General features: G+C 40.9%; 1 protein-coding gene across 1 annotated transcript; it reads right to left on the bottom strand.

Annotated features, from left to right (window-relative positions):
- Window positions 1–555: 555 nt before the first annotated feature.
- Window positions 556–6,717, bottom strand: LOC145413400 (uncharacterized). The gene is made up of 6 exons (XM_080283090.1): window positions 6,399–6,717; window positions 5,903–6,061; window positions 4,648–4,740; window positions 3,403–3,608; window positions 1,291–1,511; window positions 556–931 (listed from the first exon to the last, which is right to left on the bottom strand). Exons 1-6 carry the CDS (start codon window positions 6,488–6,490, stop codon window positions 671–673), a joined length of 1,032 nt encoding a protein of 343 aa, XP_080139216.1. The 5' UTR covers window positions 6,491–6,717; the 3' UTR covers window positions 556–670.
- Between the last annotated feature and the right edge of the window lie 6,876 nt (window positions 6,718–13,593).

The raw sequence follows: 13,593 nt of genomic DNA, 5'->3' as shown, positions 1-13,593 counted from the left end.
CCATAATCCTGTAACTATACAGTATTCAAGGGAAATTCACCATTCTTCTTCCTTAAATGGTACTACATGATCAATAAATCTTCAGTCACCTCTCAGGGATGCAGATCATCCCACTCACTATGGTTACAATGCCACAGTTGGAATGATACTCGTATCTTTGCACAGGTTCCACTATCAGAGGATGACTGGAGGTTATATCATCAAGTTGTTATTTAATCCTAGACTGTCTGGGTGAGCAGACCCATTTTCCCATCCAGTGCAGTAGGCTAGCCATCTGCCCTTAACCTCTTCACTCTGATGATGTATCTTTCACTCTATTCTTGCTACCAGCAGATGATTTCAATCAGCTTATATCAGACCTCTTGCAGTTAAGGGGTTACTGTTGGCTATATAACTTCTTTAGCTCAAAAAAATGTTTCCTAAACTTCCCATCTGGAGATAGCAAGACTGAATATAAAATGATGTTACCATTCTGGAAGAGGTTAAATTTTCCGTACCTGGGTAACCTAGTCGTCAGGTCCCTACACTACATAAGTAAATAGCAGCTGGCTGTTACCGTTTTTAATAAACACTCGACTTTCATCTTCTTTACAATGCTTAAATACTGTGTTAGTGACTGGGTAAAATGTCATTAGCAGTTAATTTTTTTCCTACAGGATAACACTTACTTTCACTTTCGTCCACCACAATGTTTACAATAATTGGTGACTACCTCCACTCTGCTAGGTGCACTCTTCAGCCTCTCTTTAACCCTTGGCCTTGATGACAACACTGGCCGCCTGCCATCATCCCAGAGGCTGGAATGATTGATGTACTGTGACTCCTGGCCTTGCTCCCTCCAGTCATTCAGAGTCATGGTTTTCTGCTTTCTGATAAGGTCCTCTATCTCTCTATTCCTCAATGAAGAGGCCTGGAGAGCAGTGGGTTTTACCTGTAACATCACACACGGTAATTATAGGACACATCTAAAAAAAATTTATCAACTAATGCAACTGTGCTGGATGGGAATGTCTTCATGTGGTGGTACCAGTATAACCAACATCACCAGGTTATATAAATGTCCCTCAACTCCCTCCCTATCCCCCAAATGGAGGATGGTAAGCTGCATGAGAATGGAGTTTTTGCTTGCTTGCCAATGGGCTAATGTTCTGATGAGCTTAAGGCCTCAACAACAACAACACCACACATAATAAGGCTTAATACCTTTGATCCAATGATCTATTTTTCTATTACTATATTCCTGCTATTTTCAGACAATTCTATTCAACTTCAGCAAGGTGACCAAATTACCTGAGCCTTGTGTAAATGGACATTGTATGAGGTCTTGTCTCCAATGTGCCTAACTGATGCACCAGTTCCAAACGGCACATAGTTAACCCTGTTCCGTTGGTTGTAGTTTTTTCGTGTGGTCCGTGACAGCTGGGATGTGAGAGGATACATTTGGCTCTTTATCATTCGGGACTTGGCTGAAGTGGTTCTTCTGGGAGCTTCACTTGTGTCCTCTGTCACGGCTGAGACAAGGGATATTTTGCCATGAGAACAAAGTAATCAAACATACAAACTTACATTTAAAAAACAATGAACACATTAGTATTAGGTCCTTTCATCCAGTGGTGGTATTCCATGTGTCACGGTCCTGAGTCATTTCCCTGACCTCTAGCTCAGAGGTTTCTATACATGACCTCACCCCACACCTTTTTGGCCTACCTCTGGACAGTCTACCCTCCACTTCATATCTGTGACCCTTCTCAACCAATCTTTCTCATAAAAAAAAAAAAAAAAAAAAAAAGGTGAGGTACAGTTCATTCTTTAGCCTCCTGAATCAACTGACATCTTTTTTTATTTTCTTCCCGCTATATCAGATCCTTTTGTTCATCTTAGGAAATGCTTTTTGCACTCAAGAGTTAATAAAGGTCATATCTAACTCCTCCAGTTTGAAAATTTTCTCCTTGCCTGAAAAAAAGCAGCAAGAAGAGTAGGGAAGATTTAACTATATTAGAGAAATTAAGAATGATATTTTGGGAAAATAGCGATTTAATCAATCTTACCCAGAAAACAACATATGAAACCTAATAAGTTGCAGTTATGATGTAAGTTGGACTCCTGGCAAAAATAGCAATACAGTATCTAATTCCATATTAATGTACTCCCTGCAAGGTGTAGGGGTATGAGGCTAGACTCAGGTGGTCCTATACATTTAAAGTTAGATGATGAGCCTACTCCCCTAGATGGCATTTAAAAAAAAAAAAAAAAAAAAAAAAAAAAAAAAAAAAAGCACTTTTGGGGGAGCAAACTTATACAAGGTCATATTTCCACAAAGGACATTCTGAACACTGGAACACTGAGCATCAGAGTATTAATGGACTCTTAAGACTTTCTGGTAAACTCATTTTGTCTTCAATACCTTGCTTCTTCCTGATAATCCCCATCAGAGGATGGCTCCTCCAGGTAACTTCTGTTTTCACATACTTTTCTCACACTGAAATACTTCAGTTCCTCTTCCTTCTTTCTCAGCCATACCCTGTACAGTACTGCTCAGTTCTCCTCTGTATCACATTCAGCCTCTTCCAACATTACCTTTAGTATCACTTTCAGATATTTTCTTTGACATTCATCTATAAGCAGTTTTTGTTTATAAACATAACATCTCAATGTACCAGAAATACAGTAAATCCTCATTATATCAAACCTCATTAATCCTAACTTATGCTATACTGACCTCTGTGAGCCTACCAACTAAGATTTAAATATCTGTATATCAAACCAGAGGTTGATTTATTGAGTAATGCAGCTGCCAGCATAAACATAAGGTAAATAAAGGATCATTATTGTTGTTTTTCTATTTTCTTGTTTATTAGTGATTGAAATTTTTAATATCTAACTATACAGTATGAAAGTACACAACATAAAAAAAATAGATAAATAAAAATATAAAACTAAATAAAACTGCGAACATGCATAATTCTATAACAAACCTACTGACAACAATTACTATAAATCAAACATGAGGCCGTTATGGCCCCCCGTAATGAACATCAGCTATGTTATCAGCCTGTCTCTCAATTACTGGGCACAGTGTTTCAATATATTGGGAGTTTAAAGTACCCCTGTATTTATATTTACCCGGTATTCACTAAAAAATTCCACTTCTCGCTGCTACTACCTATTCATCCATTTTAAAATATAAATCAGCTACAGTATTTACACCTTCCATCCTACTTACAGTGGCAGATGTTCTGAAAAAGATACTTCCTACAGTATATAATTTTGATAGTTAGCTGACACTCACTTTCCAGGTTTCACTCCCACAAGACAGTGTTAGCAGTAAAACACTTCAATGCTGGATTCTCTTAACCCCCATACAAACTACCCTACCCTTCTGCGATGCCAGCAGTATATTACCTGGTATAAGGTCATACTCAGTGGTGCGACTCCCTGGCCTCATTACTCCCAACTGCTCCCTGGTTCGGCCCCTCATCTCTGGTGGTCCAGCAGCTTGACTTTCATCAGTGCCTCGGGTTATATTGAGATCTGTATTGCTGTCTCTTACAGCACTTTGGGACTCTTTCCTTATGTTCTCACTATCACCATCAGACACTTGCTGAGGCCTGTAATAAGATAACAAAAGTCAGTCTGTTTTCTTGGAAACATCAACATTGCAAGCTTTTAGCCTTTGGGTCTTTCTTTTTTTATATTTAAAAATGAATGGGCTACTCACACAGGTATGAAGCCATACTTGCATGAAATTCAATTAGCCTTAGTTAGGAGGGTAGGAATGAGACTCCTTGGTTATAAGTCAAGTCAACCCTCAAATGTGACTACATGACCACCAACTGAGCTAAAAGGGGTTAGGTATATTTGTCAGGTCAGAACCAACATACTGTACAGTACAGTATATTACTGGCAGTTCTCACTTCACATTTTAATCCATGATATATATATATATATATATATATATATATATATATATATATATATATATATATATATATATATATATATATATATTCGTTATAACCAGATTGAATTATTCAACTTACAGGAGACCTCCTGCAGTGAAGGGATTCAAGGCTACATGTAATTCCTAGTCTAAAGTCTCTATAAAATTAAATACATAAACAGCAGCAAGAATAAAATGCAAAGTATATCTCCAGATAGAATAGCTCATATCATGGCTGTGTGTAGACAAAATTCTACTTTAAGAAAAACAAATTAAAGTGTGCCATGGCTCTAATGACAAGGAAAAGAGAAAAAAACTGCTACAACACAGCTTTATAAAGAACCACAGGCAACTTTAAATAAAGAACTGGTATTAATTAATCAGAAACTTAATCATGAAACAACTGTAAACCATTACAGTACATCCTCATCAGATTTTGTCAGAAATGGTCCATCGTTTCTAAATTTAAACATCTCTACTCTCTACAGATGATTTTATTCAGCTTGGCAAACAGTTATCAAACCGGAGGGAATAGATATAGCTTGCACTTAGCCCTAACCTTGATATCTCCCCCAAGCAGAACAAAAATATTTGGCATCAGCAAGAATACAATCAAAACCACTGCATGTTTGTGTACTGAATGGACTATGGAGTAAAACCTTTAACTCACAATAATTTTTAATATAACTGTGTTACAATTACAGTACCTTGGTGATTGCTCTGGAGAGAACTGGAGTTTTGGTATATGTGGTGGTGGCTGATTGTGCTTGCCCGTCACTGAGGGTTGTTGGTTAATCTGTCTGATACAAACATCACACTACATGATAAACTATGTTCTTAACAGCTGTACAAGGTAAATCAACTGCTCAAATAAAGCTATCTATCTATTGCCCGATGCCATAATCCTGTAAGGGGTGGCTATTTGACTTTTGAGTTATTTGTTTTACGGGGAGGGGCACTAACCCTCCACCAACCCACTTGTTGACACGTAGGGAGCACGTATGGTTTGGTTATATGGTTACCACCCAGCGTTGTAAATGGTTTCTTGGCTTACAGGAAACCATTTGGCTTGTCACTCAATGTAAAGCCACCTGTAAGGGAAAGAAAAGCAATAAGAAGTGAGAGGAAAGATGGGAGAAATAGGAAGAGAGGAGGGCACAATAACAAAATGAAGCATTTTAGGACTAAACCTCCCAGCTAACTAATATTGTAACACCATAATATGACACTCAACATTCTCAAATACCGATATGTGTAGCTATTTCCAAAAACTTAATATCTGTTTCAATAAATAGGAAAACATACCCAACAAGTGCCACTGAGTTCACATTTTGAAAACCAAAACTGAAAAGCTACATGGTACTACACACAGGAAAACATGAAAAGTACAACTGTCACATTAATCATAAAAATCATAGCCTAAGCCTAATTCCCAGGAAAAAATGAAGCAGTATTTCAGAATTTATGAAACGAAACAAACAGACTATAGCTAATTTGTCTGACCTGATGTATGTAGGCCACTCACACAACTTGAATACTAAGTCGTGGTTACATGAAATTTTATTAATCTTAGTTATGGGACTGAAATAAGTCTTCTTGGTCACAAATCAAAATGACTCTCCATTCTAAATACGTCTAACAATCAACTGACATGAAAGGGGTTAGGGATCTTTGTCAAGTTAAAACAAATGTGCTACATCAGCATTATACAGTACAGGCACTTTAGTACAGACAGTCTCCATTATTCCAAGCTCTTTTTATATCCTTATTTGGTATTAAGTCCTCAATAAATCAATGAAATTTTGCTATCAAAGCTCCAGTGCTACCTGTGAACTGATCTGTTAGTTTCCTCCAATTTACAGTAGCAACACTGTAAAAAGTTATATTTTAGACCTCATCCCTGACATAATGAAGACATCCTGTAAATAGAATGCATTCAGTATCTGTACACCAACCACTTACTCATAGGACTGGGTAAGAATACTCTTTGGCTGGGTATATGTGCCTGGCTGCCTCAAAGCTCCCCCTAACTCATCCTCTTCATCTGTCTCGTCGCACTCACAGTCTGTATCATCTCCGTCGATTGAATGGTGAGACCATTCCTCTTCCCGTCTTCTTTCCCTAAAACACAAAACATACGGTACACAATAACATGCAGTACAGTACAGCTGCTTCCTTACTTACAGGTACAAGCTTTAGAGTTACGAAGTCTCAGATACAAGCTGTTTTTGAGAAGTTCTGTTTTTTTTCTTTTGAATTACATCTACAAAATACTGTACACTACTTATTAAGACTTTATGACAATAGTACTAATGACCAGATTTTCTCAAAGGAAATGGTACAACTTTCTCACATTTTTTGTCAGTATTTCTCTCATGCTTCAAAGTCACTGTAAATACAGTATTTCTTAAAAACACTCTCATACCATACTAAAAATTAGTACAAAAACAATCCTTACCTGAAATTATTATTTTCACGCCATACTCTATATCTAACATCCGCAGCATAATTTTTATACATTAGTCTGTATGTGGATTTCTTGTGCACCATTTTGGCTTAAACAAGGGTCTCTTAAACACTTTTTTCTTCTCTGTATAATTCAGTCTTGACTGTTTTCCCTGGCCTGGCTTTTACAACAGCATTATGCACTGATGGTGGCAAGATAACATGGTAAGCCAGCCCAAAATCTATATTGTTCTCAGGTCACTCATGTTAGACTGGAATATATTTGGCAATGTTAGCTTACGATGGGTCAGGTTAGATTAAAAGTTAGTTAGGTTAGGTGGGAGCCAGTTTGACTACCACAGAAAAAAATGACTAAGGATGGACTGACCACTGGACCGCAATGACCTGAAAGCATTGACAGAGACCACTTCAGACAAGTTACCAGTGACACTGTTTATCCCAGGCCCTCTTCTTTTCTTCCAAAAGCTGGTATCTATACTGACCACATCTCTGAACTGGCTTCCTCCCCCAAGAAAATTATTACAGGGGTCTAGATGACAAACAGATTTGGCTTCATTTGATTACATTTGGTTACAATAGGGTGATTAATTAGGTTACATCACTTTAAGACAGGTAAGGTAACATGCAATGAGGCACTCTGTGATAAAAATGACATTAAAAATCAAATTAAGCACGAAGGAAAACAACACATGAACATCATTAAAAAGAAATTGGTACGTAAATTTGTAATGAGGATGAACATTATTAAAGAAAAGCTTGAGTTTCAGATATGTTTAGACGGACTTATCCTCCCCACATAACATTACTTCATCCAGCAACATATTCGCGTTACTGAGTTCACTGAAAACTTAATTCGGCCACTGGGAATAGATGAAAATGATCAGGGAGTTAGGGTAGCTCCTAGGACACCACAATCATTTCAGATATTTCAAGGCTATGAAAAAGGTAGATGTATGGCTCAGGGCCAGCTGTCAAGTTAATGGTTCTAGTCCATCGCTCAAAAGGAGAATAAGTAGAGGCTTGGGCTTGGTATTGGTCTTGGAGGAGAGTTGTGGCCGTCCGTCAGCTGATTCTCCTCATATCTGACAGTGGAATGTTTACATAGGGGGTAAGAGCGTTCCAATTATATGGATTACAAGCCTCCTTGATTAATTGAAAGGTTTATTTTAGTATATTTCTCATAATTATCTAGGGTTCTAAATATTTGTGAAGTGTATAAACTACATATACCTTTTGGAAGCTATTAAACTGCAAATACTGACAAGGGTGTTTATTAGGTGTGGGTGAGTGTGGAAAGGTGTGAGTGTGGACAGTTGAAAGTGGGCATGGACAGGTGTGGGTGGGTGTGGAAGGGTGAAAGTGGGTGTGGAGAGGTGTGGGTGGGTATGGACAGGTGTGGGTGGGTGTGGAGAGGTGTGGGTGGGTGTGGAGAGGTGTGGGTGGATGTGGACAGGATTGGGCGGGTTTGGCCAGGTGTGGGTGGATAGGGACAAGTGGGAGTGGGTGTGAAAGAGAGATCATTGACGGATTTGGAGAGACACATGGGCACGTGTCCCAAAATATTAATATTAATAGTAATAACGATAACAAATATAATAATAATAATAATAATAATAATAATAATAATAATAATAATAATAATAATCTATCTATCTATCTATCTATCTATAGCCCGACGCCCTAATCCCGCAAAGGTGGCCGCAGACAAAACACCTCCAAGTCGCTCTGTCGACTACCCTCCCCCCAGCTCACTCCCCCCTCACTCATATACCTCTCAACTCCATCCCTCCACCTCATCCTCGCTCTTCCCCTCCCTCTCCCTCCCTCCACCTCAGTCTTTCATTCTCCATTCTCTCTACATGTCCAAACCACCTCATTGTATTTCTCCTAATCTTCTGAACCACATCCACAACCACCCCACAACGTTCCTTCACTTCTTCATTTGTCAGTCTGTCCCTCCTTGTCACTCCACATGCTCCTTTCAAGTAACTCATTTCCACTGCTCTCACTCTTGTCTTGTTCCCCTCTTGCAAGGTCCACGCCTCGCTTCCATACGTCACGGTAGGGATCACAACACTATCATGCAGTGACTTCTTAACTTCCATACTAACCTCCCTATTTCTCATCACTGCTTTCAGTGTACCAACAACCTTCCTTCCCCGCTGTACCCTTTCACGCACTTCATCCCCCAAAGTTCCATCCTTACTCATCACACTACCCAAGTACTTGAATGCACTCACATTCTCCACATCCTCACCATCCAACCTCACTGTACATTCTGTGACTTCATTCCTCTCAAACACCATAACTTTACTCTTGTTTATATTAACTTTCAGATTCCTCTGCCTACACACTGTCTCAAATTCATTCACCAAACTTTACAACTCCCATTCATCTTCACTCAACAATACTGTATCATCAGCAAACAGCAACACCGGTATCTTCCACATCTCCCCCTCATTCATTAGAGCCACCCCTACATCCACTGCCCTACCTTGCACCTCCTTTACAACCCCATCCATGTATATATTAAACAGCCATGGAGACATCACACAACCCTGTTTCAGTCCCACACTGAGATCAAAGAACTCACTCAGCTCACCATCCACTCGCACCGTAGCCCTAGCTCCCTCGTACATACTCTTCACAGCACTCAACAATTTCCCCTCCACTCCATATATTCTTAATGCCTTCCACATACCTTCCCTATCTGTTCTGTCATAAGCTTTCTCCAAGTCCATGAAGGCAGCATACACTTTCTTTCCTTTCTCTAGATACTTCTCCAGTAATCATCTTAGAACAAATATCTGATCTACACACCCTTTTCCCTTCCTAAATCCCTCTTGTTCTTCTCCAACTAGCTCCTCTGTCATATGCCTAACCCTATCAATGAGTATTCTACCCTATATTTTTCCAGTCACACTAAGAAGACAAATACCCCTACGGTTACAACATACTCCTCTTTCCCCTTTTCCTTTGTATAAAGGAACAACTATAACTGATTTCTAGTCCTCTGGAACCCTTCCCTCTTCCCAAGCCAATCTACACAACTTCCATATCCACTCCACAACAATCTCACCCCCATACCTCAGCATTTCGCCACACACTCCATCAATTCCTGGGGCCTTTCCCATCTTGATTGTCTTCATTGCTTCCACTACTTCCGCCCTACTGATCTCTTCCTCCCTCCTCTCATCTCTTCTTCTCCCAGCCATTCCCCAACCACTTATACAACAGAGTAATAGTAGTAGTAATAGTAGTAGTAGTAGTAGTAGCAGTTTCTCCGGCCATCTATCCATCCATCATCCAATCCTACATTGCCCCATGGGAAGCGTAGGAGCCCTGGGCTAGGCAGTTGGTCCCAGCATTTAAGATGAGAGTGAACAGCCTCATGCATCCCTGAATGGCATTACATGAGCAATCAACCCCAACCACTCATTGGATATAAACATCATTCATGAAAAAATCAGCATGGCATTTATGCATGTCCCCCCCTGAAAAAAAAAAAAAAAGTCCATCATTGAGAGAGACAGCCACAACAAAACCATCCTAAAAAAATAAAATAAAATAAAAATCTATACACACAAGTTACGACCTACAAGTAACCCCCAGCACCATCACACAACACCCTTTTCCTGTAATACGTCAAGGTGTTCCGGTGATAAGGAAAGGAGTCTGCAGGGGGAAGCGGATGTAGGGATTAGGTTGGTGGCGGAAGAGGAACCGTATAAGTATTGTTGTTGTGTCGTTGTGTTTGTAAATAGTGGCCATTGTCAGTGAGGGTGTTGGCGCCAAGGGACAAAGGGATGTTGATCATGACCTTCCTCTGCCTCGCGTAATTTTTGTCAGTTCTAGTCTACCGTATGCCCTCTGAATTTTGTCTTTATCCCAGCCCTGATGCCACCTCACTTCTGACACTCTTTCAGTTTTGACACCATCTATATTCTGACACCACCTCACTTCTGGTGCCACCTTAGACATGGCACGATATCAATTCTGGCCATCTCCGTTCTGACATAATTCCACTTCTGACACAACCTCAGTTTCGACACAGCCTCATCTCTGACACAACCTGTTCCGACACCATCTCAGTTCTGACAGTCTCAGCTATGACACCACGTTCTGACACCACCTAAGCTATGACACCATCTCCTAGGTCGCGTCCACACCAAAGGCTTGTGGGCGCGGGTGGGGTACTTGTGTATCAGTGTTACGGTTTAACCCATATTGAAGTTCCCGCCCGCACCCGCCCACACCAGCAGGCCTAATTCTTCCATTCGGCCTGGAAATCCTATATAGTGTCTATCTATCTATCTATTGCCAGACGCCTCAATCCTGTTCGGGGTGGCCACAAACAAATCGTCTCCACGTCGCCCTGTCCCTCGCCATTTCACTGCCCTGCTCCCAACTCACACCCCTCACTCTCCTATACCTCTCCACCCCATCCCTCCATCTCATCCTCGGCCTCCCCCTCCCTCTTCCACCCTCCATCTCACTCACATACACTCTCTTCGTCAGTCTTTCACCCATTGAAGTTCCCGCCCCTCTGTCTGTATTTCCTGCTGCCTATGATCTCCAGTCTTTCAAACACAGTGTGTCCAGGCATCTCGAAATGAATGGATCTTGAATTTGGCTCTCTATTGTATTTTTTTTTCTTGGAGGGAACTGTTATTGCGGGCTCATGGCCTTTGGTTCCTTCTTCCTTGCATAAAAAAAAAAAATCCTCTCCACATGGCCAAACCACCTCAGTGTATTCCTCATAACGCTTCCTATCACATCCACATCCACACCACAACGCTCCTTTATATCCTTATTTGTCAGAGTGTCTCTCCATGTGACTCAACAGGCTTATCTTAAATAACTCATTTCCACTGCTCTCACTCTTGACTTGTGTCCTTCCAACAACGTCCAAGCTTCACTTTCATACGTTAGAGTTGGTATCACAATACTGTCATGTAGTAACTTTTTCACTTCCATGCTCACTTCCCTGTTTCTTATCACTGCTTTCAAGGAACCAGCAACCTTTCTTCCCTGCTGTACCCTTTCAAGCACTTCACTCTCCAAACCTCCATCCTTACTCATCTCACTACCCAAGTACTTAAACGTACTCACATTTTCCAATTCCTCACCATCCAACCTCGCTGTACATTCACTGACTTCATCTCTCTCAAAGACCATCACTTTACTCTTCCCTACATTCACCTTTAGATTCCGTTTTTTACACACTCTCCCAAACTCATCCACCAAGCCCTGCAGCTCGCCTTCGTCTTCACTCAACAACACAGTATCATCTGCAAACAACAGTACAGGGAGTTTCCAAACACTACCCTCTCTCACCAGGGACACTCCAACATCCACTACCCTACCTTGTACCTCTTATATTACCCCATCCATGTTCAGATTGAACAGCCATGGAGACATGACACATCCCTGTTTCAACCCAACCTTCAAAGAGAAAAATTCGCTCAGTTCACCATCCACACGCACTGCAGCCTTAGCACCATCATACATACTCTTCACAGCATTCAACAACTTCCCATCTACTCCATATATTCTTAATACTTTCCACAATCCTTGTCTATCCACACTGTCATTTGCTTTCTCCAAATCCATGAAAGCTGCATACAACTTCTTTCCCTTCTCTAGAAACTTTTCCACTAAAGATCTAAGAATGTATATCTGATCTACACAACCTCTTCCCTTCCTAAAGCCTCCCTGTTCTTCTTCAACTAATTCCTCTGTTCTTTCTCTAACTCTGTCATTAAGTATCCTACCACACACTTTTCATATTATACTAAGAAGACAGATGCCCCTATGATTACCACACACTTCTTTTTCCCCTTTTCCTTTGTACAAGGGAATAATTATACCTGACTTCCAATCCTCCGGGACTCTACCTTCCTCCCAGGCCAATCTGCACATCTTCCACGTCCATTCTACTACTATCTCTCCCCCATGCTTCAGCATTTCACCACACACTCCATCAATTCCTGGGGCTTTCCCCAGTTTAACTTTCTTCATTGCTTCCACAACTTCTATCCTACTGATTTCTTCCTGTCTTCTCACCTCCCTCCTCCTCCCAGCCATTCCCCAGCCACTTATACAGTACTCGCATTACTTCCATCCTCTATGTTCAACAATTCCTTAAAGTGTTCTCTCAATCTGCTCACTTTTTCTCCCTTCTCCACTAGTAATCTACCATTTTTATCTTTCACTCCCCTGCTAACTTCACTTCCACCCTGTCTTACTTTTTTCACCTCTCTCCAAAACATTTTCTTACAGTTCCTCCACTTTACAGTTAAGTTCCTTCCAAATTCCTCATCCACTCTCTTCTTACTCTCTCTTACTAATCTTTTCACCTCTCTCTTTCTTTCTACATATAACTCTCTCTTCCGCCTCTCAGCTTCTTCCACGCCCCTATTTCTCATCCATTCATTGTATGTTTTCTTGTTTTGTGCCACAGCCTGTCTTACCTCTTCATTCCACCACGCTGTTCCTTGCACCCCCCTCCGTCTTCTCTTCATCCCACACACCACATCACATGCTGCACACATTTCTTCTGTGAATATCCTGCACACACCTTCCACGTCCCCCATCTGCTCCAATTCATATTTGCCCAATCGTTCCTCCATCTCTCTCTTATATTCTGCATTTTTCTCGTCCTCTTGTAACCTTTCCACTTTCCTTGCAAATACTCCTTCTCGTCCTTCCCTTCTTCTATTTCCCCATCTTATTTGGATCTTGATTTTGGCCACTAGTCACCACCAAGTTGTGGTCAGAAAGTCCACTCCCTCAACCTCTATATGCTCTTGCATTCATTACACATCTTCGCATCCTTTCATCCACACACACACATAATCAACCATTGCCTTCCTTTCATTCACTTCACCACCCACCCTTCTCATCACTCGCCATGTATACCTGTGGATCATTTTATGCCTGAAGAGGGTATTGGCTATCGCCAACCCCCTCCCTGCACAAATGTCCACTAACGCACTGCCATTCTCATCTATCTCAGCAGGCACACCCCACTCACCAACTATTCCATCCACCTTCACATTCTCTACTTTACCATTCATATCACCTATCAAAAACTCTCTCTCATTCCTTCCAACTTTTCCATGCACACGTCCACATTTGTCCAGAACTCTTATCTCACTCTGCTTGCACAATCTTGCGTCGGCGCA

This window comes from Coenobita brevimanus, chromosome 12 (assembly GCF_032717465.1).
Source record: "Coenobita brevimanus isolate Jiangsu-jjx chromosome 12, ASM3271746v2, whole genome shotgun sequence".
NCBI lineage: Eukaryota > Metazoa > Arthropoda > Malacostraca > Decapoda > Coenobitidae > Coenobita > Coenobita brevimanus.
Note: the sequence above shows the minus strand (reverse complement) of the source record. Positions and strands in the feature narration are given on the sequence as shown.

What these genes read in the sequence shown, in the direction of transcription:
- LOC145413400 (XM_080283090.1), bottom strand. Translation starts at nt 6,490, where the DNA reads ATGGTGCACAAGAAATCCACATACAGACTAATGTATAAAAATTATGCT. An exon ending in TCTCCAGAGCAATCACCAAG is followed by an intron (nt 3,609 to 4,647) that starts GTACTGTAATTG and finishes ATCTTATTACAG; the next exon opens with GCCTCAGCAAGTGTCTGATG. An exon ending in TGAGTATGACCTTATACCAG is followed by an intron (nt 1,512 to 3,402) that starts GTAATATACTGC and finishes CCCTTGTCTCAG; the next exon opens with CCGTGACAGAGGACACAAGT.